General features: G+C 40.7%; 1 protein-coding gene across 3 annotated transcripts; it reads right to left on the bottom strand.

The window, feature by feature from the left end:
* Window positions 1-382: 382 nt before the first annotated feature.
* On the bottom strand, window positions 383-25,414 carry LOC139628250 (AP-2 complex subunit alpha-2). Of its 3 annotated transcripts, XM_071489750.1 has the most exons (23): window positions 25,209-25,414; window positions 22,304-22,372; window positions 19,762-19,904; window positions 19,440-19,633; window positions 17,306-17,435; window positions 16,790-16,891; window positions 16,585-16,693; window positions 14,630-14,780; window positions 14,076-14,244; window positions 12,360-12,497; window positions 12,094-12,276; window positions 11,725-11,822; window positions 10,439-10,670; window positions 9,190-9,354; window positions 8,745-8,834; window positions 7,690-7,823; window positions 6,544-6,626; window positions 6,224-6,312; window positions 5,864-5,988; window positions 5,654-5,770; window positions 4,717-4,786; window positions 3,759-3,893; window positions 383-3,642 (listed from the first exon to the last, which is right to left on the bottom strand). In XM_071489750.1, the coding sequence occupies exons 1-23, from the start codon at window positions 25,273-25,275 to the stop codon at window positions 3,565-3,567; spliced, it is 2,871 nt and encodes a 956-aa protein (XP_071345851.1). In that variant the 5' UTR covers window positions 25,276-25,414; the 3' UTR covers window positions 383-3,564. The 3 variants fall into 3 exon arrangements, with proteins under 3 accessions (XP_071345851.1, XP_071345852.1, XP_071345853.1); XM_071489751.1 differs by lacking the exon at window positions 8,745-8,834; XM_071489752.1 differs by lacking the exons at window positions 17,306-17,435; window positions 19,440-19,633; window positions 19,762-19,904; window positions 22,304-22,372; window positions 25,209-25,414 and adding an exon at window positions 17,087-17,240.

Below are 25,414 nucleotides of genomic sequence, written 5' to 3'. Positions count from 1 at the left end.
TCAAACAAAATAAATATTTGAAGCTGTTGTACTGAAAGCTAGTGAGTTAGCTTTGGTTTAGTACAGTGGGATTTCCATCCATCCATTATCTATACTGTTTATCACATTCACACCTACAGGTAATTTAGAGTCACCAGTTAACCTGATGTGCATGTCTTTGGACTGTGGGAGGAATCCGCAGTACCCGGAAGGACCTCACACAGGAGAACATACAAACTCCACACAGAAAGGCCCCAGGCCAGGTTTGAACCCAGAACCCTCTTGCTGTGAGCAAACAGTGCTAACCACTGCCCCACTGTGCTGCCCACAGTGGGATTTTGTTGGTTAAATTATACTGAACATATAGTATAATTATACTGTGTAATCAATAAAGACAGGCAGCCTGTTTTTAATTTGTTTTTATTTGTAAAAACAACTCTTGGATGTGGATATTGAGACAACATTACATTTAAATACAAACAACATTTCCAGCCTTTTCTTCTCTGTCAAATGCAGCGTAATCCTGTGTCTGGCACAGAAAACCCGACACTAGTTAGAAGGCACAGAAAATACCAGCACTGTGACAAGGTGTGAAGTTAAAGTGAGCACTGACTGCAATGGATACAGTACCAAGGACACAAACTAAACATACATTTAATGTCATGGATTTAGGCCCAAACATCTACAGTATAGTTCAGCATAACCTTGTACCCCGCGCTGCACTTGAACACAGCTTTATGTTAGAATCCAATGAGCCCAGAGCGATGTGAGTCTCTTCGGTGCTTTTAGTCAACAGTACAGCAAAAACATGAGGACAAAAACATGAAAACAACACTCAGGCTATAAAACAACAGAACTACTTTAAACATGCATTTACTGATTTTTTTTTTGGCAGCTTTGAAGCAGCAGAAACAAGCTGAACACACAAAACTGACATATCACCTAACAAAAGCAGTTTTTAGCAAACAGTAGCATAATTTCACCTCCAGCAAAAACATTAGCATTTATTTGGAGTCGTGTTTCTGCCAACATAGACACTTAAAGTCAACTATTCACTGTTCATGTCTTCAATATGTAGCTAAAATTCTCCATCATGCGACCACCACACTGTCTTTCATTTGTCACTGGGCAGGCTGGGTGCAGTGAACTCATCACAGCCTTTTTGCTGACGACATCTGAAAATGACTCTAATGAGAGCGATGACCCTGAGCCATGAAAATTAGGTCGCAGGTGTGAAACCAAAATAAAGAATTGAAAGAAGCTTTAAACACACGCACAAACGTAAGAGGAACTGCAGAATCTGGTTCTAATTCTCTGTGGGTTTTCCTTCCGACCACCGTTCATATTACACATGGTTCATGCTTCCATGGTACTGTATCCACAACAGGATAGAAAGAACATCAGTGCTTTTAAAGCTGTTCAGGTCCGGATTAATGCATCCCTGATCATGAATCGGCCAAACTCTTCAAAACTATCTAAGAATCTTTAAACAGTTTGACATTTTGGTTTATAACCTCACTCACTTTCATGCTGAGAGTTAGGTAAGGAGATCAATATCACTCATCTGTTAAATATGAAGCTACAGCCAGAAGACAGTTAGATTAGCATTGAAGACTAAAAACAGTGGAAAGCTGCTAGTGTAGCTCAGTCCAGTGGCAACAAATCCACCTAAAGCTCATTAAAAAACATGTTATACCTTGTTTGCTTATTATGTACAAAAGCAGGAGTGTAAAAATAATAAGCTGTCATTTCAAGAGGGGTTATGACTATTTCTTGGAGATAATGACGTCCTGGAGTCTTGTTGTTTTCATGCTGTTAAGACGTGATGGTTGAAGATTTTTTTTCACCTTTGGACAGAGCCAGGCTTTATGCTAAGCATTAGTATGCCATTGGGTATTATGATTAAAGTACATGTTGTAAAACAGAAAATACATAATTTGCTATGGAAATATAGACAAATCGCCAGTTTGGCAGTGCTCTGTGAATAAATGCATTTAGGAAAAAATAGTGTCAGTGCTTTAGACTTGAAGATTAGTACTCTTGTCTGTCTGAAGGCTCTTTGTGTTTTTGACAGTGACAAAAGTTCAAAGGCACAAACGTGAAGCAGATTCTGGAAACAAAATCAGACAATGACTTTCCATCACTATCAGACAATGATCCATTTGCTACCTAGTGTTCTATGGCTCCCTGACATTTAAGTGTGTGAATTATTTGTGTGAAATTTAAGTTCAAAACTCAAACAAGGGAAACCAAATTATATCTAAAAAATATCACAATGCAAAGGGGTGATTTTTCTCTTGAGATGACAGATGTGTAAAATTGGTGAAATGAAGGAGAACTGACATTAAAGTGATAGTTGGGGTTATTTGACGTGGGGTTAAGTCAGGTACTAATCTATAGTCAGTGTATCACCTGCAGCAGATTCACATCGGCGCGGTAGTTTGGAGAAGCGGCAGGAGAACAGCAGAAAAAAACGTATTTTAGCCACTTTTAAAAAATACCCACAGAAAAAAACCAGAATCAGTTTAAATGAATATTTAAAGAATATTTTTACCATTTTAACTCACTGTTAACCAGCCCTTTCCTTTGGAACCATTTTGTGAACTGCTGAACTACTGTATCTCTATGCAGGAGTGCATCTACGGTTATCTGATTGATCTGTCTGATAAAAACAGCTGACCTGCGGAGCAATACAGTGTGAGTCAAAGTTGCGTAGGAATACATTAGTTCAACAGTTCACAAAATGTAGTTCCAAAGGAAAGAGCTGTTTAACAGCGGTGAAAATATTCAAAATAGAGCGTACACTTAAACTGATTAGTTTTTTTTCCGTGGGAATTTTTTAAAGTAGCTAAAACACAGATGGCCCCATCCTCAGCAGCACTTCATTCAGCTTCTGTACTGGTGCTCCTGCTGCTTCTCTAAACTGGCAGCAGGTGATCTGAATCTGCTGCAGCTAACACAATAACTATAGAGAAGTACCTCACACAACCCCACATCAAATAACCCCAACTCTCACTTTAAGTCAAAATTCTTTCATCTAAATCTGATCTACTTATGTGAATCAAATTTTTTTTTTTTTTTTTTTACAAAAGTGCAAGTGGGCGAGAAGTTGAGGAAACCTTCCCAGTCCTGTGCAACATTTATTTCAAACACTACAAGAATAAATGTCTCATAGAAACGTGATCAGAAACAACTCTGGAGATCATTGGTAAGCTCACACTCCTACTGAGATCTGCAACTAAATCTCCTCAGTTGTAACTCCTCACCAACTCTTAAAAACGTCTGAATAAGAAAGGCAGTACCCAAGCAGCGAAAACACACAACTTCTAAACTGTTAAAAACTTCAGAGCTGCAGAGCGAGAGGCGTTCAGAGCCTCCGGCGCTGTTTGCAACAGGTTGCTGTTCACAGTGTGAGTAAACACACAATCCAGGTTTAAACCAGTGACGTATTAGTAAAGCTATGTGTGAAAAATACGTTTCACCTCATTTACATGTAGAGTAAGTAAAATAAAAAAGAATGTACACAGTACAATATATCACTTCCAATCTGAGGAGAGTAAAGGTGTAAAAAAAATGCTGGTGAGTCTAAAACTGTTCAGAGAGGAGGTCACACAGTCTCTGGGAGACAGAGTCCCTGCTGGTCCGGAGAGTGAGGCGGTACATCTGAGCAGGAAATAAACACACAGTTACACAGGCTGTATGATGAGGGCTGAGTCTGTGTGTGTGTAGGTGTGTGTGTGTGTGTGTGTGTGTGTGTGTGTGTGTGTGTGTGTCTTTACCTGTGCTTGTGTGTTGGGCTCCAGTCTGAGGAGGCAGCCCACCTGAGAGTTCTTACTGTGAATGACTCCAGCTCCTACAAAGTTTTCAGGGTTGGGATCCACCTGGTCCAGCAGAGCGACACCAAAACCTAAGATCTGCACAAGAGAAAACAAACTCTATCATTATACGAACACAAAAACTAGACAGATGTGGAAAAAAAAGAAGATTGAGGCAAAGTGTCCAAGCATCATGATCATTTCATGACCTGACACAGTTCACACACTAGTTCACAACAACACTTTCAATTCTCAGAGTGTGTGATTGAATTTTTCCTCACTGTGCAGATATTGACCAGCCGTGACAGTGTGTGGCTGGCACTGTTTTCACCTTGTGAGTCTGTGTGTGTGTGTGTGTGTGTGTGTGTGTGTGTGTGTGTGTGTGTGTGTGTGCATGTATGTGTGTGTCATGGCAAAATGTGGTCCGGGAGACACCTACTGCAGAGGACAGTGATAACGTCACAACTGTAGAAGATACAGCCAAACTTTACAGGTGTGTAGCTGAGATAAAAATGAAGGCCGAGCTTGAAGATGGGTGTGGTCCGACTCATGAGCACTGGGTACTCATGTCTCTGTCGGTGTAATGCCATCTTAAGATGGTCTCCAGTGTATGATAATAAATTGAAGAGCCACTTTTCAGGAAAGCTATAAATTCTGCAGGAAATATTTGGAGAATGATCTATAAATAAAGAAATAAACAACCCCATCACCCCAAATGCACCACTAATAAAATGGGTAAAAGTGGAGCAGTAACAACTAAAGTCAGCTACAAACCATTCATGAAGATTTTCTCTCTAATGTGAATGTGATGTAATATCTGAGAGGTTAAACAGCTCGTACAAACTGAGGTGTGAATTTCCACACAAACAGCTGGTGGATATTTACAGCTGAGCGGTTTCTCTTGAGGAACTGATTTTTTTACCTTGGCCTTGGTAACATCTGTGTCCATCGGGTGTTGGGCTTTGAAGATTTTCTGAACTTCTTGCTGAGGACTGAGGACACAGAGAAGATAGAGAGGATAATTATTTATAGGGAGAAATAACATGTTATTTATGATATTTACCAGCTGTGACAGTGTGTAGTTAGCATTGTTTTCACCTTGAGAGCCTGTGTGTGCGCATGTCATCATGGCAAAATGTGGTCCTGGAGACACCTACCTACACCGACCAAAGCTGCTTTCAAATAGATTCAACAAGTTACACCTGCCACACCATGAACTACAAAAGCACAGTATTCCCTCACATGAAGTGTGGAGTTACAGAGTGATGCTTCTTTTACCTTACATAGGATCTTTGGTTGAGGTTTTACTTATTTTGAATTAGTTAGAGTTGAAGCCACTGTAGAAACTGGAGAATGTGGCACTCAGCAGCTAAAAATAAAAAGTCTGCTGCCTGAAGGTGCTGCATAGTGAGCATGAAGAGCTCGAGGAGAGACAAAAGATTCAATGAGAGGACGAGAAATAATCTGTTGATTACTTTTTTGATTAATCAATGAATCCATAAATGGTCCATAAAATGTTATAAAATATTGAAGTTAAGTATTCAAACATATTCAAATGGCTGTTTTTGTAGAACCCAGAGAGACTTTGTTTAATATCATGTAAGACTTAAATAAATCTTCACATTTTAGAGACCGGCACCAGTGAACTGTTGTTATTCTTTGTGCACATTACATTAACAGTGACCTTCTGTATGACAATACTACCCAATATTATGTTTTTACCTTTTAGTCATAAAACAGACAAAATATATTGTGACATTCAGATCACTACTGATCCAATCAAACTGATCAAAAGGTTGAAGGACACCTGCCTCTGATGATGTATTGATAATGTATGGATAATGTAAAGTGAGCCTTACGCTCCCAGCTGTTTCCAGCGCTGGAAGAAGTCCTGGGATGTCATCTCTGTGGGCTGAAAAAACTTGTTCAGCATCACAGGGAGTTTCACTGCGATGTTCTGCAGAGTTCCACCGTATCTGTTCACACACAGTCACTAATTAGCATATGTTCAACTAAATACACCCCCCAACACACACACCACAAAACTAAGTCTGGATTCAGACACCAACCTGAACTGAACGTTGAGGACCGGTGCATCTGTGAAATCTGACACACACTCGATGTTGAGGATCTGCTGCACCTGAGCCCCACCTTCTATTATGGGGTCTACGGTCTTTGCATGGACATTCAGCTGTGGAGACAATGGTCAAGGAGTCTATAAATGACTAAATGACACTAACTGGTGTTGAGAAGTACCCTTTTCACAAGGCCCAGTCCTGCAGAACTGAAGTGAAAAATACTACTAGACTGTGAAGTAGGAGCAGTACTTGTTGGTTTTGTTGTGTTAGGTAAACTCTAGCTCTCCCTGTGGGCTGAAATGAGACAATCAGTTCTGTCACAGGAAGCTGCCGAGCAGTAGAAAGGATATGAGTCTTGAGGGAGTCAGGACTGGTCACTGATGAGGAGAAGCTGAGGAACTGGGTAGACGTCTTGTTGCCGTAGAACACATAGATGCGACCTGTGAGACAACAGCAAACAAACTGTCTTTGAGTTGATCCTGTTGAACTAATCACATCTCATCATCTATAATTACTGGTCCCATGTCACAGCTGATCTTTGATTTCACTACTGTCTAACAGCAGGCAGTCAGAAGTGTCCTGTCCAAACATCTTTAAAACTGGTGAAGTCTGATGAGCTCTTCCCAACAGTGAAAATGCATAAGAGAAGTCAGTATGATAAAGCTGCTCACCCAGGTTCTGCCTGTACTCAGACTTCAGTCCAATCTGCAGAAGCTGGTTCTCAAAGATGACACCATTGTTCTTACAAACAAACCTGGAATTTCCAAGCACACAATTTATTTTATTTGAAACATTTTAAAGTTTTCACTTTAAAGTCGAACCTTTTGTTTGGTTTTCTCAACAGTTCAGCTGATTAGTTGGCTGACATTCAGAGACACAAGGCTGTTCAGACCACATATCCACAGTACGTATATAATGTACTGAGCCTATGTTACAAACTGGAGTGGAGTTGTGTTGTGTTAACCAGGCACATAGCGTCTCATAAAAGACACTGTCCAGTTCCATACTATTCTACTATACTATATCCATATTACTGGAAATGTAAGATCCATTGATTTTGAAGTCTGATCTATAAAAGAAAGTAAAAGTTAGGACACCTCAGCCTCTGGAGCTTGTATTTGAACATTAGTTTTATAACCTGTGAACCAACTGTGTGTAAGTGTGAAACTAAATCACCAGAGTGCCACTTTAATATTTAGTGGAATGTGGATTATGTGTGACCAGGGTGTGATTTGCAGAGAAATCAGAGGGGGGGGGGTTCTGAAACGTTTTTATTCATGAAGCTAAATGACAAACCACAGTGGACCTTTATATGAAGCCTATTAGACTTTTTCTTGCAGCTGTTAAAGTAACATTTATAGAATAATTGTGAACGTTAATTAAACTATTTCAGAATTTGAATTTAGCCATTGGGATATTTTAATTTTTTTAGCAGCTTGCGTGATCTTTTCAGTTTCATGTCTCGTTCTGTCCTCGTGCAGACACATGGAGGATGCGATCATACACAACAAAACAAACAGTTAAATAATAATTAAATGTGCCAGAATTAAATCCCCTTTTCAGAACCATGGACAGCAGCACTCAGCCTGACGCACCAAAACACTGATTTATAATCTTCAATATTCATTAGTAAGGAATCTCAAAATGTAGCAGCACAATCTGCTGCCAACACAAAAATAAATAGGCTACTGTTCTCATGCTGCAGCGCTTTAGTTAGTTATCCCCACCAGGGATAAAAATAATTCAGGATTCAGAGAGGCAGGGATATAAAGACCAGACGCTGCTAATTTCATCAGCCAAGCTCAGTTTGTTCCCACCTGGAGAAGTTTTCCTCAGACACATCTGGGGACGTGAGTGTGGGGCTGTCAGAAAAGACATCAACCAGCAGACTGGCTCCTGTTGAGGGGGTTGAGTTTAGATTCAGCAGGTCTGTGAAGGAGGGAGTGGAGCCCTGGGAGAGAAACATCATCTTTAACTACATACAAAGCACACATAAATGTACTGTATTTTATATATAAATACTTGATATGAATATAAATAATTAAATAACCAGGTTTTTTTTTCAGACTTCGCTCTTTGAAATTCTATATTATCATTATCATCATCATTATTATTATCATCATTATATAAATAAGTAACTCAACCTTATGATTGTCATGATTTGCCCTAAAATGACTGTGTTTGGGCTTTGTATTTATGATTTCCTGTTTTATTTTGAAATTATCGTTCTTGCCTCTCTTATGTATTTAACGCCGGCCTCACACCAAACGACTCAGTCCATGCTCACTATCAACTCTGTTCGCTGCTTCCTGTTTGCCGCTGGAGAGGTCGACAGTGTTCACATCGCTGATTGTCACTATTTACATGAGCCAAGACTAAAAACTTACTATAATAAGACAAAAAGAAAACTGACTTCAGAAGCTCGGACGACCAGCTTACAGCAAACGATGGTTGTGAGGCTGACATAATAAACAGAGTCAGTGAGTAACATGAGGAGAGTTGATGTAACAGATAAACAGCAGGTTACACTTTAGTCCTCCAGCTGCTCTAATCCCTTACAGCACTGTTGGAGAATAAACTAATTATTTTATCACCCATAACACCCAAACCTCTTCAGTTCTGGTTTATGTAAGGAGACAGAGAAAAAGTAGAAAGATCCCTGACAACCAAGCAAAAATACTTTAACAAATAATAACATAACAAGTGTTTTGTATAATAATGATGTTATAATGGTAATGGTGTGTCAGACTGAGACATTTCCAAAAGATCAAACCGCATAATAACTAGACAGTATGAGACGAGAGTAGCTGCCACTCCAGTGGTAATAAATAATTATGTATTCACTATGTGTTGTTTCTATCCATCAATATACCATGGTCCCAGCGGAGAGTGTGACGGGGGTAGAGGAGGCGGGGCGGGGTCTGTTGGTAGGGAGAAGGTCCGCCAACAGTGAAAAAGAAGACTGAGGTGTAAGACGAAGAGCAGGAGGTAGAAAAGGACAAGAGGATGGAGACAAAGGGAAAGAAGGAGAAAGAACAAGTGAAGGTGAAGATCAAGGAAATACTGAGAATGAAAGAAAATAAAGCCAAAGACCATATGGCTGTAAACCACTAACAAATAATATACAACAATTTGCAGAATATAACTGTTATAATGTTTGAGTTATGCAGGCTTGTTTTAGGAATTACAGATGAATGTTGCAGTAGAAATTCTGTGGTGACAAGTTTTTCCTGAGAGGGGTTTGTATAGAAAAAACCCCTCAAACTTCTCCTGACCTGATTTCACTGTGACCTACTCCAGCCCTCCTGTGGAGTTACCTTGTTTGTGGCTTCAGGTTTCTCGCTGTGCTCAGTGTTGCCGTTGACATTCCTCCGGGCGTCGTTGATGTCAGGCAGGTTGCCTGGGCCTTTCTTCTTCTTCAGCTTGGCCAGGATCGAAGACTCTCTCTCTGGGAACGGAGGCATCTCTTCCAGGACTGTAGCCTGTGGAGGGACAGAGAGAGCGAGACCAGAATGTAAATCTGGACCACTGTACAATTAGCAATGGTGATTTTGGTATTAGCCACATGTCACCACAGGAGTGGCAACTATGACACAAAGAGTTTTTTTTCTCACTGTGATCTGTGAGGACTGGGCATATACCTCTTTAAAAAGTACAGAATAGCACAGTTGTGCTTAGTGCTACACTGTGCATGCTCAAAATGCTCAAGACAAACTAGCAGGTTTTGAGTATGTGTTGTCTGACCACATCTGAGGGGAAGTAGCTGTAAATCAACAAGTGAATCTACTCTGACTGCAGCTCAGCTCAGGTACAGAGATGATGCAACTCTGTTAAATGTTTCCTGTTTCAGTGTCTGCCCTGCTTTTTCCCACCCTGATCTCACTGTGACTGATTAAGTCATTTGTCTATTTTCTACAATGTCACAGAAGCTCCTGCTAAGCTTATTTAAACAGAGCGTGATGGCTCTTATCTGATGACAGATTTATTTACTAGATGACAACTACGTCATTAAATATGTGACCTTTGCTGTGTGATGTGGCACATCTGCTGTTTCTCCCTCAGAGTTAAAGGTTTATAAAAAAATGCAGTATTTTTTTTATTCTGCTATTTGCAGGGGTGGTTTTCATTTGGGGCAAAACTGAAGGATAACATTACAATGAGACTGTTTAATGTTCCTGCAATATTACAAATATCAAGTGGTTCCAACCAAAATGTGGATAAAAGCTCTGTGATGTTGCCATCACTGTGATGCTATTTTACAGTTTTATTTTGTGTTCATTTCAGACCATACAGCAGATTTATTGTAGGAGGTCAGAGTCAAAAAGGTGTGTGAGTTTATATAGGTATATGTTGGGAGGCTTAAAAATATTTTTATCCTCAAAGGGGAGCCTAATAGAAGAAGTAGTTGGTGTACCACTGCTCCCGTCAACTGAATCCTGTATGTAACATAACAGTTCCCACTGTGATCTTTGTCTGCAGAGTCTTAAAATCCAGAGTGTGTGTGTGAGGCTGATAGACTATTAGGTGTCATCAGTATTCTGTCCACTCCCTGAATGATTGACAGACCAGTATGTCAGTGCTGGCGATGCAGCTGAGCCTCAAGTACTCCACAGCTCTCTGCTGGAGCTCCACGTCGGCATTACGGAGCTGGCTGTCCGACCGCAGGACATCTTGGATGGTGGCCTTCACTTCTGGAAACAGGTTAATGAACTTGATGTAGGCCGACAGCAGCAGGGCCCGAGTCGGCACAGAGCAGAGGTGGAACTTGGAGTGAAGGAGGTTGAACTGGACCAGAGGGCTAAAGGAGAAGACACAAAAGAAACAGTAACAGTGAAACCTCCTAACAACAGGTCAGCTCAAGGATATTCACTAAATTAAAATCACAAGTCAATACACCATGTTAAGTTTTCAGACAACACATGTCAGCAGTATGTGTTTATAGCCTTGGTTCACCCAGGTTACAAAAACATGTATTGTCTCTCTTAAACCTAGTCGTATGTAGCCATGCAGATAGTGTTGGTTTCATTAAAGGTCAAATGTTTTACACTTTCCCTGAGTCTTATTTGAAGTGTTGATCTCCATCAGAAGATATATTTGTGGTTTTTAAGAACCGAAAACCATCTCAATATAGTTTTACATCTCCTCTCTCAAGCTTCTCTCTGGAGCACTAGTAACAACAGGTCAGTCAGCCAATCAGAAGAGAGGATCTGAGCCTCTCTTCTGATTGGCTGATTGGCTCTGTTTTCTGAGTGATCTAATAAAAATATAGCAGATTTTAGGTAAACACTCAGAGAAACCAAATCCTACAAGGTTGGATGGTGGATCCAGGTGGGTGGGGCTTGGAGCATGGCTGAGAGCAGTCACTGTTCTATTGACGGCTGGTTTTAAGGCTCAGTTTCTGAATACAGGCTGTGTGCATTTCTCTGCGGACTGAGGCTTTGATACTTTCACAGTATTAATATAGAACCTAGACCTGCTTTATAATCAGAAACACATGGACATCTACCTTTATACAATATGGGACCTTTAAAACTACTTCGTCTGGAGGAAATAGTCCTGATGAAAATTTTAACAGTGAGGTCTGAGAGTAACAGACATGGAGATGTTTCTGTTAAAAATTTAAATGTGAATTTTCAGTTCTGTGAGTACAACAAACAAAACTCTATTCAGATACACGATAACTTGGAAAAACCATCTGCACAGCTCGATACCACTTGAAGCAGTTAAGAAAATATTTGCTTTCTAAACTTTGGGAACAAACAGAAAAGACATGAGCTGGAACACCAGCTGAACTCAGGAAATTTATATGATTGTCAGAACAGTAGATTGTACTAAGTGGAAGCTGTTTCTACCTGGAGCGTGAGTCACCAGCAATTAGGTTACCAAACTCTCCCAGGATGTATCCCCCCACCTTCACCAGGTTCTCGTGGCAGGCGGGAGCCTGTAGTGCCTACAAGTGTTCACAAAGCAGGACAGCGTTGGGTTAGGAACAATATGGAAGAATCCACAAAGTACAAGTAAGATTTTGGAATAGGTCCGGCTGCAAGAACACAGTCCTTCACTAACTTCCCACTTTGTGAGGCCACAAAGTGGGAAGGATTTCGTGGGGATAAAGTGTAATCAGGCCAAAGGGCTTCTTTTAACTACCTCTGCTAAAACTTGACTTCAGTCATCACTCTTTGGTTATTTCTAAACTGAGATGTATAAATGTCCATGCCCACCTCAAAGACAGTCTTGGCAGCATAGCCTTGGACATCATCTCGGTTTATGACGATCTGGATGACACGATACCACACCTCCTCACTGACATAGTCACCAGCGATGCGGATGAGGTTGAGGATGGTGTCCACGTACCAGGTGTAGTCCACAGCATATTTTTCTGCCAGGATCGCCACCTTGAGCACCTGAGGAAGAGAAGCAACTGGCTGAGTGGGAGAGCAGCACACAGGGGAACTACATGGTGTACAGGCCTGGACTGATGACCCACTATCTCCTCTCTGATTGAGTAGTCTGCGGTCTCCAGGTAGCTCAGCATCTCTGCCACAATCTGCTTGGCATTGCTGCGGTCACACATGGCATAGAGCAGATCCACAGCCCGCTGACGAACACTCACATCTCGCTCTGTCTGTACAGAAAACACATATGGACACAAGATATGAAGTGACAGAAGTCTGAACAGCATAGCTAATCAGTTTGAGCAAACTACAAAATGAAAACTAGGCTGTCACAAGTTGGGGTACGCTATGCTCAGCCAGACAGAGAAAGAAACATCACTGTCTATGGTTTTCGTACTGAAATATTGAAATGATTGTTTTGATTATCAAAAGTATTTATAAAATAAGGGTGAGCTGATGGTGCCACAGACGCTCAAACATTACCACTGAGAAATAAACCTACAGTACCAATAATACATCTGTATAAAGACACTTCCTAGAGCCATCCAAGCCCTGGGTGGATGGTGCGGTTAATAAAGTTATATCCCTCATTTATGATTATTATATTGTAACATATCAAAATGAGGCATGATTACAGCCTCCAGAATGACTCTGAGATACCAAAAAGATACCTCTAGGTCTGAAAACCTGGAGGTTTAGGTTCTGAAGGGTATGTGCAGGAGCAGAGAGGTGGTTGGTGGTGGCGGTGGTTTGGAAGATCAGACATCCTCCTGGTACCTTTATGGACTTGTGCATGTTTAGATTTCCACCAAAGCAGAGAAACTCTATGTGACTGATCTTCTTTTCATTTTACCGTTTATTTTGTGGTGTTTGTCACTTGACAAGAGCTTCAGCTATTGCTGTGTTTACAAGACAAGTGGTTATAATACCCCCTCTGAGCAGCTCTACATCTTCAGGGCAGATTGGAGGCTACAGAGAGTCACTATCGTAAAATGTCGAGACAAGCCAGGGCTGTAAACAGAACAAAATCTTCATGTAGCACCTATCTGACCGAGTGGTCATGGAATCAGCTTTATTCATTATTACTGCAGCTGATGTACAGGTCTGTAAGCATTTGGACAGAGACACAGTTTTCTTTATGGTGTCTCTCTACACAACAATGTGACTTAAGTGTAGATTTCCTGCTTGAATTCAAGGGGTTTAATAGTCTGTCCGTTTTCAAAGGCTCAAAAGTCACTGGACATTTCATTGACAGTCAGTGTCATGGCTTGATGTCGCCTGTTCCCTTGTTATTTCATTTCAAATTAAGCTGAATTAAACAAAATTAGGAAAGTTGTGTCACTGTCAAGATACAGATGGACCCTACTGTATATTTAACGCTGTGTACACTTAACAAGCTGATGAACAGCGAGGTCTGAAAAGCTAAATTCTGACAAAGGTCTTTCAAGTTCTTCAGTGCTGCAAACTGTATTTTTTCAGGGTCCAAGTTGTGGAGAGTCATGCAAAGTACAATCTGGCATTACTGTATTGTTTTCATTTGTTAGTGACCTGTTTATTGGGTCCTCATGAATTTACCTGCCTGTTTTGTGAACATGCAAAGTTAAGAATTAATTTGAGTGATTAGAGATAACCACTGAAATTAAACCTAACAATTCCAGTGGCACATTTCGAACTCACTGATCAGATTTTTGAAAAACACATAAAAGAGAAACCACCAGGTTCTAGAAGGAGTTATCCAAACTGTGCACATCATTTTTACATTAACCTGCAAAAGCTGATCAAAGGCACACAGCTGATGAAGGACTCACCTTTAGAGCATTGATCACAGTTTCTATGTGTGTCTTCACCGCCTCATGAGAAAACTCAGAGCTGGCAAGCGTGCACATACTCTCCAAAGCCAAATAACGGAGGTTGGTTTCTCTGTGCTGCAGGAACTGGCCCAGCTGGTTGCAGGCTCGTACCAATAGGGTGGGTTCACTGAGAGACAAGAGACAGAATAGAAGAGCTTGTGAATATCCTGTGAAACTTCCCTTGAAAACTAATCAGAAGTTTCCTTCTCCAGACCACACCTCTGTAATCCCTGATCCTCATTGGATTACTATACATTCAGGCAGTTCGTTTTTCATTTTAAACCAAAAATGGAACAGGTTTCCATTTTTGTTGTAACACTGAAAAAAAACAAAAAACAAAACAAGAACATCGAATTGGAAGAATCAGTCAAATTCTGGTGTTTGCAAATTCCTTTATCTAATTTTTCCTGGTTGAATTGAAGAATGATGAAAGATAATGATGGAAGTAAAGGCAAATATTTCACAATAAAAGCCAATAGTCTGAAAGTGTAAATAAAAGCACTATGAACAACCTGTCGTGGTGGATGATGAGGGAGATGGCTTCGAACAGAACAGCATTCTTAGCATTGGAGTGCTGGACCTTCTTGGACTTGGGCGGCTCCTGGGCTTTGTTGAGGATGGTCTCCAGACACTCAGTGAGACGACTTCGCAACGCAGCATCCTCTGCAACAACACAGGCTTTGTCCTTAGCACCCTGCTAGCCTTCATTTGAACTCTTTCAGCCTCATTGCTTCCACAAACTCTCAGTATGAGGGAGTTATTACACATTTATTTTACACTAACGATGAAACAAGTCACTCTATGTAATGTCGCTTTACAAGGAGACACAGCCCTCAGAGGGAGGCCCATGGTTTTCTGCTGTATTTCTGAGTGAACACAGGAGGTGTTTTTGACTACCTACACCTCTACAGCTGTCTAACCTACATGATGTATCTCATTTATTTAATCTGTGTATGAACAGAAACGTAAAGGTACAATTGGTGATTTGTGGTGAAAATAAAATAATAACAGTCAGTGCACAAACCAGCGGGAATTTTGCTTCTCCAAAAATACGCATATAAATCTCTGCAAACTACTCAGAGAAAGGTGTTATGGGTAATGGTAGGTCAGAGGCAGATGCTCGGTTGGGAGCCCACAAATACACAAAGTTGACCAGTTGATTTAACTCCTGTCAGGAGCCAGGTTCAATATGGAGATAAAAACAAGCGACAACATACTACATACATGTAGAAAGGAAACAGCTACTAGAACATGCACAGGGGTCAACTGGATTTTTGAAACCTGAAGAATTATTATTCTGTCTTAACTGTCACTCTTCTGAGCACAACAGCTGACTACTGCACTGGTACTGACAAGCTGTGGTTTCTCAAAGTATAAGGGTGATGCTAGAGCAGTGGTTCCCAACCTGTGGGCCGTGGCCCACCAGTCGGACAGGAAGGTTTTGCAAGTGGGCCGACAAATCATTTGCAAAACACTACAATGTTGGTGAAAAAAATTTAATCCTAAAAAAATAAAAATAAAAAATATAAATAATGTTTTTAAATGTTTTAAATTTAAATGATCTTTAAAAACATTAAAACCTCCTTTCATTGTTTTTTCTTCTTGTATTAATCACTGTGATAAGCCAGTGACAGGAACTTTTATGTCACCAGCCAGACGACACCTGGTTGACTTGTTTAGTATCTGAGTGTGATTGCTCGCTAAAAGATGACATCCTAAGTAAACACTGGGGTATTAAAATGGATCGGTGGTTAGCAACAGGGAGAATTAAAAGGAAAGAGTCAATAGACAGATGATGAATCAAGAAGAGATCTCTCCCAAGTCAGACAAAAAGATAATCTGAGCTTTCTACATGTTTCCCCTGCTTTCAGCTCAGTCCTGAATGTTCCATCATTATCATTAAAATGCAAAATGCTGTGAGAATGGTAATTATTTGGCCTCCATATTCTTAAGGGGTCTGATGTGGGCCAACATTTTGAGATTTTCGAACGGGCCATGAGTTGAAAAAGGTTGGGAACCGCTGTGCTAGAGAAAGGGTAATAATGGAATTACCACCATACACAGTTGTATCCTACACCCACAGCAAATCTGATGAAAATGTGGCCATTAGTTACCTTGTGGAGAAAGCTGATAATTTGACCTGGTAGTAGAAGAAAAGGCAAAAACAAGAAACGATACAAAGTGGAATGATCAAATCAGGAATGATCATCTGGGGATCATGAATTTCCATTAGTAGGGTAAGGGTTAATATTATCATCATTATTATTATTAGTCTGGCTTGTAGTTGTTGAAATATATTGCTGTTGACCAAAGTAGGAAAAACATGAAATGTGTGATTAAAAAAAAAAAAAAAAAAGATGTAGACATCTTCAACCAATGATGCAGTTTCACTTTTCACTGGAACTGTATGTTTCTACACTGGACCATGATTTCCTCTCCACAAACACAAGACTGTACTGTACCATACCTGGCGGAGGGTAGCATTGTAGGAGGCGCAGCAGTTTGACTGACAGCCACGGTGCAGCTACAAAGTAGTATGTATAGTCCTGTAGGTCGATGGACGCAGAAGTCACGATCTGGACAAGAAAGAACAAGATAACAGGTTAACAGACGGGTAGTCAGATTTTATCTTTGACCTCAGTGAGAGGAAAACATCATGTGAAGACACTCACCCTACTGAGCCGGGCCACAGCCAGGGAGATGGATGTTTTGAAGTCGTCGGGACTCTTCTGGGCCAGAGTGGTAATAAGGCTGGTGGCTGCTGTTACCACTCCCTGAGCACAGACAGACACACAATATTTCACAGACATTATAGTGGGTGAGTAAGTGGGCGTTAAGTCACGAGTGGGGCTGTGTTAACGAAAAAGACACTGCACCAGATCTACATTCTTATTCTATACAGTATGTACTACATTCTACTTGTTAAAGTATACTGTTTTAGTAGTTAGTACACAAAAAAGTCAACATACTTTTAATACTTTGTTTTTCCAGCAGTCAGCAACTCCATTTCCTTTGTGCATTGCATTGTGGGAGAATAGTGTTCTTTGACAGCACACTCAAAGACTGAGCATATTTAGTAAGCATACTTTCTGCTTCGAGTACTCCTCATTCTGATCCTACAACCTGAAAAGCCTGCGTAGACTGAGTACTTTATACAGATCCTTTATATGGGACAGAGGTAGTCTTACTAGGTGCTGATCATTAAGCAGATGAACCACTCGTGCTGTCCATTCACCCATGGGCACCAGGTCAGGGGACGTCCTGTTGAGCCGGAGCAGACATAATGCTGCACTCTGCTTCACGCTGTCCATGGTGTCCCTGATAGAGGCGAGCACAGAACAACTTCATTCATCATCATCATCCAATACATACACAATACACAGTTCAAATGGTCACTACCACAGTTATAATCCTTAACATTTCAGTCCTGGTTGATTTGCAGCAATAGTAAGTGCACAATCTTTTTATGGCTTTTAGAATATAATAATTGCTACATAATGCAAGAGTTCATACACATTATTTCTTATTTTGTCAGATGCTCATCAAATACAACTAAGAGCTACTAGGGTCAAAGACTGATACTAAACCACTGACAAACATTTATCACTTTCCATTAGTTTCATGTTTTGATGACTTACAATAACAACTACAGTGGAAACTGTTTATAGTGATTAGTTACGGTCAACCACTTATACGGATGAAAAAGCTTGGGACAGAATCATTACAATAAAAATGCTGTTTGAACAATTAGCTTATAGCAATCAGGTAGTCTGCTTACATTGTCCTTTTGAGTCTTTTTATATAAACATATGGAAAAAAAATTAAAACTGCAAGCTGTCATAGGCTTAGGCTCTCTTCTAACTTATTTGTACAGGGCTTTTGGACCACACTTTGTGTGTGGTCAACATATCAAAACCGACATTTACACTTATTTTATCCCACTTATGTTGGTTCATTTGGTTTATAGTGTCTCCAGTGTGTGCACTCAGGACCTGGCCCCTTCAAAAAGAAAACTACCCAGCGTATAGTCATATAGTGCCTCTGCTTGTCTAACTAATGTTGGTCCACGTTCACTCTGAGCGAAGCTGGAGATATGGATGACACAAGTCCAAACAATGAGCCTCAACTCAAGCAGCTTATACCTAAAAAGAACGCCGGGTCTGTCGATTGGACACATTTTCACATTGTCCTGTTTAGTAAAGCTTATAGTTAGGGCTGGCTCGGGTATGTCCTGACCCATCCCTTAGTTATGCTGCTATAGAGCTAGACTGCTGGGGGATTCCCATGATTCACTGGGCGCGCTCTCTCTCTCTCTCGATTACTTTATGCCATTAACTTTGTATTTTTTTCTCTCCCGTACTTTGTGCTTCTCCTCTCTCTCCCTCTCTCTGTCCTCATTCTGCAGGTATCTCTGCCTCGGGAGCAGCAGGATCCAGATCCACCACTACTCATCTTTACTATTAACCACTGTTACCTGTCATTATTATTGATAACACCATTACCTACACAGCTGTTCCTGGTCTCTCTCTCTCTCTTCTCCTCTCTCCTCCCCCCACCCCCCCTTTTTTATCTCCTCCTAAACCCAACCGGTCGAGGCAGACGGCCGCCCACCCTGAGCCCGGTTCTGTTGGAGGTTTCTTCCTGTTAAAAGGGAGTTTTTCCTCCCCCCGTCGCCAAGCGCTTGCTCTTTGTGGGAACTGTTGGGTTGTTCTCTTTAACAAAGTAAGGTCTTAACCTTGCCCTGTAAAGTGCCTTGAGATAATGTATATTATGATTTGGCGCTATACAAATAAAATTGAATTGAATTGAATTGAATTGAAATTTTGGCTTCAGCGAAGACAACACCGAACAAAAAGGTCAATTGCAAACACTGCAGAAAACCAATTTCAGTGACCAGAGGTAACACCACCAATTTGTTCAACACAATCACACTGCTCAATATAAAGAGTGCATGGCTCAGAGAAGAGAGAGACAGATAAGGGCCAGAGTAATAGTTCATTAATCGTAACTCAGTTAGAAATAATCGTGATATTGATTTGAGGTCATGACCATTAAGACCAGGCTTGGAGCAGGAGAGGACTGCAGTTCAATCTGTAAGCTGTCCATTTCATTACTTTACATTCATGTAATAAATATATAAGTGTCAATTAGATGGTAATCTGCAATAAATAAGTGAGAAAAACTAAAAAAATCTGGTTATAATTATCATCCACTTTCACAATCAATTTGACCCCCTATCATCACTTCCAGCGGTTTCCACTATATTCTGTTTGAGACTCAGAGCCAGTTACAGTCTCTATGAATTAATGTTTCTGTACATACCCCGCCACCAAGATTCTGGGAATTTCAGAAGCAAAAGCCTCAGCCATTTCTCTGCTGCCCACGTTAGCGATGCAGTGCAGGGCCAGGTTCATGAAGGTTGGATTGCGGCTGGACAGGTCATTCTTAATGGCATTGTTGATGAGACGGATCAGGTCGCTGTTAGAGTTCACCAGCACTGAGATGAACAGGTAACCCTGAGAGGAAACGAGGGGAAACGGTTTTTAGTGATTTTCTACCATATCAGATAGAAACAACAGATGCATGATAAATGATCAACAGGCTCTCAACTTCACACACTGGGTGAACATGAGGATAAACTTACAATTTGTTTCTCCGTGTACTTGTTGGAGCTGAGGAGGTTGACAGCCTCCATGTGTCCAAAGTCGATGTCATGGCCCAGAAGAAAGATGAAGAGCAGCTTGCAGACATACTTTTTTTTACTGTAGCCATCTAGAGCCTTGTCTCCTGTTCACACACATGCAAACATACACACACACATCCACACCCAGACACACAAAGATGGATTTGAATGCCTACATGAACTTACAAACGCAGGGATTTCAGTGGTCTGTCATTTCCCTGTGTATGGCAGGCACTACAGAACACAGTCAGTCAATTTCTATAAAACAGGTGAGTAATGGAGGAAAAGACTGGGGGAGTTCAGCTGATCCTGAGTTTTATAGTCAAATAAACCATGGCTGGAATGAATTAAGTATAGTGTAGGACAGTTGTTCCCAAAGCAAAAAAAAAAAGAAAAAAGAAAAATTGAGCTTCCCTGGCTTTTAGTTCGGCCCTTATTATTAAACTAAAAAGTGCTCTGAGAGGGCATTATCTGGCCTCCATATTGTTACAAGGTCGAATGTGGGCCACCAACATTTTTGAGATTTACAATTGGGACAAAGGTTGAGAGCCACTGGTTTAAGATATTTCGACTCAGTTCAGAATCAGCACTTCACGTCGATGTTGATATTTGAATTTGTCATGTGCTTGTGATTCACACTTTGTCTTACCCACACTTATGTATAGTTTTTATAAATACTCAAAATTATTACTCATGTTTTCCTTCAATACACGCTGCCTAGAATGATAAGAAATGTATTATTTATGGTACTGTACTGTAACAGGGTGGAGGCCTGTAATCTGTAAAGTCTTCCTTGAAGAGAGGCTCTACAAGGTCTAACATATTAGAAATTGTTATTAGTATTTTTTCACAATTTAAAAAATGGTAACTTGCAGACGCAGAAACTGACTGCAGGGAAAGAGGAACAGTTAATATAATACATCCACTGCAGTCACATGGATGTTTTTCTTTTTTGTTCTTTATAAGGATTGAAGCTGCCTTTCGATTTTGACTTTGTTTAAGAGTCTGAGTTTGATTATGTTAATGAGGAAAACAGCTGTGAGTGGTAAAAATGGCAAACATTCTTTTCTGAAGTATTGATCTGATCAGATAATGCAGTGACTGATCATAATTGTGCTAATTCTTGTGACTGTACATAAGCTGAACCCTAGAGGGACTTGACCATGGTCATATTTTTGTCAGTCTTTTATTTCCTTAACTGTCAGTTAGTTAGACTCTAGTCTCTGATGTCCAGGGAAATGCTTCTACAGGAGCTGTAAAGACTGTTATGCTTGATAATCACATCATCAACTCTGCACCACACCAGAAATCTCCAGGGCTGAAAAATGAAGCTGACACTGAAGTGCCAAAAACTGCAGTTCCTCAAATGGCAAGTAGAGGCTAGTTCCAAAAATGAATTGGTCCCCATAGACTCCCATGTTAAAATGTCCAACTTTACTGCAGAAACAAACATGTTTACAGCCTGGTACAAACACTGTTTTGTTCTCTAGAGCTAATTTCCTCCTTTATGACAACTGTACAGGGGATGAACTTTATATGACTCATCTGTTTGCATTTTACTTAGGTGTAAAGCATGCACCAAAGTCTCAGCTTCACACACACCCCACCTCTTTGCCCATTTTTGGATTAGCTGGGAGTCAGGAGTGGAGTCAGGCGCTGCTAAGATGGCAGCATTGAAGCAGCCCGCTCTGAGCTTCCAAACTGCTCTTCAGAAACCTATGGGTGACGTCACAGAGGCCACGTCCATCTTTATTTATAGTCTATGTTCAGCACACACATTAGCAGAGGTCTGACTTGGATTATTTTTTATAGATTAGTTCCACTGAACTATCCGACTTCCCAACAAGGCACCAAAACACAACAGTAAAGGAGCCTTTACGCTCGAAACTAAGTGCTTGTTGGATTGTGAAAAGCATCTGCAACCTCCTCGCTCCATACCATTCCAGCATTGGGTTTGGTGTGAGCAGGGCTGACAATCTTTATAACATTCATAATTTATGTACAAGGAAAAGTCAAGCACATAGGAAAAACAATCTTCAGCAAGGAAAAACATGCTTGGCATAATGTGACGGCACATAGGGAATATAGCGGAGGGCAGAAGGCTGGGTACTGTGGGCAGAGGAGGCAGCTTCATTCTGGAGCAAACTAATTATAGGCGGCGTGGAACAGGTGGCAGGAGAAACAACACCAACAGGAGATTTAGACAGACACAATTTACAGTGAGGTGTGTGAACTTTTAACAGTGCAGACGCAGCAACAAGCATTTAAAAAAAAATGAAGAAGGTGAAAAGGGGCACAGTCACAACATGTGTAAGCAAAATGGCAGCAGCAAACAGCAACAGGAGAACTCATGTGACAGAAGAGGAAGGTTTTTAATCCATTAAAAACTTATACCAGGTGCTATGTATCATGGAATGAGATCTTTGACTCGTGGCTCTTCATGGGAAATGCTTCTGTAAACTCCCCTGAAGTTTAACCTCATTTATCAGAATTGTTCACCTACCTTTAAATTTGGACCGGATGTTGGCCAGTTCTTTGTTTATCCTCTTAATCTCTGCCTCTTTACTTTTACCTGCAAACAGATAAAAGATATTTTGCATGTTATGTAGTGATATGATCGGTAAACTTTTCTTCTTCTTTGTTTGCACTGGTTTGCTCCTTTCTGATGAGCTGAGAGGGACAAACTCCACTTCCTGTGTACATCATCATCCCTCAATGTCACGTTCTTTATGTGTTTTATAGAGTAGAGTGAAGCTCCATATTAAACATATTAGCTAAATTCATCTGACTATTTTTTAGGCACACCCACAGCCTTAATTCTTCATAGGGTGGATTCTGGTCCATGTTGACATCATGTTGCTGCAGATGTGTTGGCTGCACATTTAATGCTGCAAATCTCCCATTCACTACAACCCAAACATGAAGTGGAAGCCATTACAGTACACTGAACTCATTATTATGCTCATGGGGCCGGATTGAGAAGACATGTGCTTTATGACATAGTGCTGGAAGAAGCTGTTAGAGACAGTAAAGTGCAGCCATAAAGGGAAGCACATGGTCAACACTTGTTATGTAGGCTGTGGCATTTTTTAATGATGCTCAGTTGTATGCTAAGGGAATATACCCCAAACCATTACATCACCAGCAGGAACCTGATCCGAATGAATTCATGAATGAATCCATGAATTCATGTTGTCCAGATTCTGATCCTACCATCTGCATGTTCCAGCTACATTTTTCCAGTCTTCAACTGTCCAGTGTTGTCAAGCCTGTGCCCACCGCAGCCCCACATGTACTGAATGTTTCTTGCTATATAAACTTCAGAGATCGTTGTGCAAGAAAACCCCACAAGAACATCCAGCAGGTCTGAACAACACCTGAACCTCTCCACCATGTCTAGATGCTTGTATGCAGTGAGTTGCTGCCACATGATTGGCTGATATATTTGCATTAACTAGCAGGTGTACAGGTGTACCTAATGAAGTGGCCACTGAGTGTATATCACACATTGAAACACATAAATGTCATAACCACATCTCACTTGCACCTAAGCACATTGCATTCACCCAAGAATAAAATGGAGACTTTTTCCTGTAGTTGTGAAATCTGTATCTTGCAATTATGAGATCAGTATCTCATTACTTTGAAATAAAAAAAAAAAATCTCAAACTATGAGATCTGTATGAGAATATTATCTTATAAATAGGAGGAAAGGATCTCCAATAAGGCATAGGCAATGAGGTTATCGGATCTTGTGGGTCATTTATGAAAGGGCACACAGATTTTTAGAAAAATGTTAACAATTACTGTATGTTTTGGTTTTGAGGAAACAGATCCAAAGACAGATCCATTTTTGGCTATCATCAGGGCAACACCCTCTTCAGGCCAGATGCTACATGAGAATCAAAGGATAATAAAGGGATAATGACCTCTGGTGACCATATACTGCAGCCATTTCACTGGAATTTCACAACTATGGAAACAGTTTTGGCCCAAGTGTACTTGCTGACAGCTGCTGATGGCTATCATACACTGAAACAGCTAAATCTGCACAAAACGGCCTCATTACCGATTGGAGCTGAGAGTGGGACTGACAAGATAAGCAGATCAGTGTGAGCTTTATGTGTGGTTGTGATTAGATATTTCCAACAAATGCAAAGCCTGAGCAATGCTCATGCATATCATTACATACATGTCATTCATATTTGCCAACTACATAAATATCTTCTGTAAGATTAAAAGCAGAGAATAAATTAAGGCAATGTTAAGCTGATTGAATCATATCTATCTATTGTCTTATTTCTCCAGATACTAACTCTTCATATTGTCCTTGAATAATTCTTCAGTTCATTCAGTAATCCCGTAAATATGTAATAATTATAAGAAGTCAGTTTTCTCGTAATTGTGAGATACAAACCATGTAATTGCAAGACCTTTAAAAATACCCATGTTGAGTTTTGTCCTAATAACTAATACTTAGGATTACCACTAATAACTACATCAAAATTGCGAGACGTGAAAGTCAACCAAGATGATTTCTTATTAACTGTGTTAGTGTCAAATTCTCAGAACAGTTCTTGTGGGTGACGTTAAACTTCTTGACTAACGGATCTTCAAGGCAGTAGCTTTATCAGACCATTTTTACATGTAGACATTGTAATAAAGGGGAGAGTGGAAATGACAACTTGTTTTGCAACAGCTCCGCCCTGCAGAAATACTCTTGAATGCACAGTGAATACGTGATATTTATGTGTGTCACCATAATGGAGTCTTTAATTATTTATAATTCTTCTCAGAGAGACAGACGGCTTTTGTAAAGGTCTCCGTCGGGCCGGTTGAAATCACTGGGAACGTTTCAGCTCTAGCTGGGTGGTTTTTAGGGCCAGAACTGGGAAACTCGAAGAGTAAAACACACCAGAGCTGTCCATCGTTACTGTCCTGTTGACGTTACCTGAAATATCCCTCACATACACTAGTGCCTCCGTCAGTTATTACGTCTTACAAAAATGAGGAAGTGGTGTTGGTAAGAATTCGTTACATTTCTGTCAGGAAACTGCTTGAGAACTGCTGAGTAGCTACACAAACATGAAAAGCTCCAGACTAAGTAAAATGCCAGTTTGGCGTTATCTCCAGTTAGCGGTGCGGTCCACGCCCTTCGACATGACGTTAGCCACTGGAAGCTAGCAGCTAACTGCCGCTAGTTCAGGCTAGCCAGCTGAGCGGTTGACTCAATCCACCGACACCTTAAAGTTACTAAATGTATGGGTAACGTTAGAAAGGACAGCGGACACATGTCTTGACACGTCCTCGGAACCACCTGCCAGATCGTTAATGCCGATCGACGTTACACCAGCTAACTTGTAACTACCAAACCAAGAACTGTCTATGAATGTGATAAACAAACTTACAGTTCCTGATGTCAGAGATGAACACGGCCAGGCCACGCATGCCATCCCCTTTAGACACCGCAGGCATTTTTGTTCACTCCCTGTTAACGTTTCTTCTGTATTCAAAACAGCCTTACTATATAGAGTAACTTTGTTTCAGAGTTGTTTTGCTCGGCAGCTTAAGAAGCGCTGTTCGCCACAGGGATCCCCGATGTATGACGAAGACA

The sequence above is a fragment of the Trachinotus anak genome, unplaced genomic scaffold, assembly GCF_046630095.1.
Source record: "Trachinotus anak isolate AG129_WGS33_773 ecotype Australia unplaced genomic scaffold, CSIRO_AGI_Tana_v1 ptg000011l, whole genome shotgun sequence".
Lineage (NCBI taxonomy): Eukaryota > Metazoa > Chordata > Actinopteri > Carangiformes > Carangidae > Trachinotus > Trachinotus anak.
Note: the sequence above shows the minus strand (reverse complement) of the source record. Positions and strands in the feature narration are given on the sequence as shown.

Bases quoted from the DNA above. Each gene is read 5' to 3' on its own strand.
- LOC139628250 (XM_071489750.1), bottom strand. From the start codon at position 25,275: ATGCCTGCGGTGTCTAAAGGGGATGGCATGCGTGGCCTGGCCGTGTTC. The intron at 11,823-12,093 runs GTGGGCATGGAC...GAACACTTGTAG, and splicing joins CTGCCAAGACTGTCTTTGAG to GCACTACAGGCTCCCGCCTG. The intron at 4,787-5,653 runs GTAAGGCTCACT...CTGTGTCCTCAG, and splicing joins CGCTGGAAACAGCTGGGAGC to TCCTCAGCAAGAAGTTCAGA.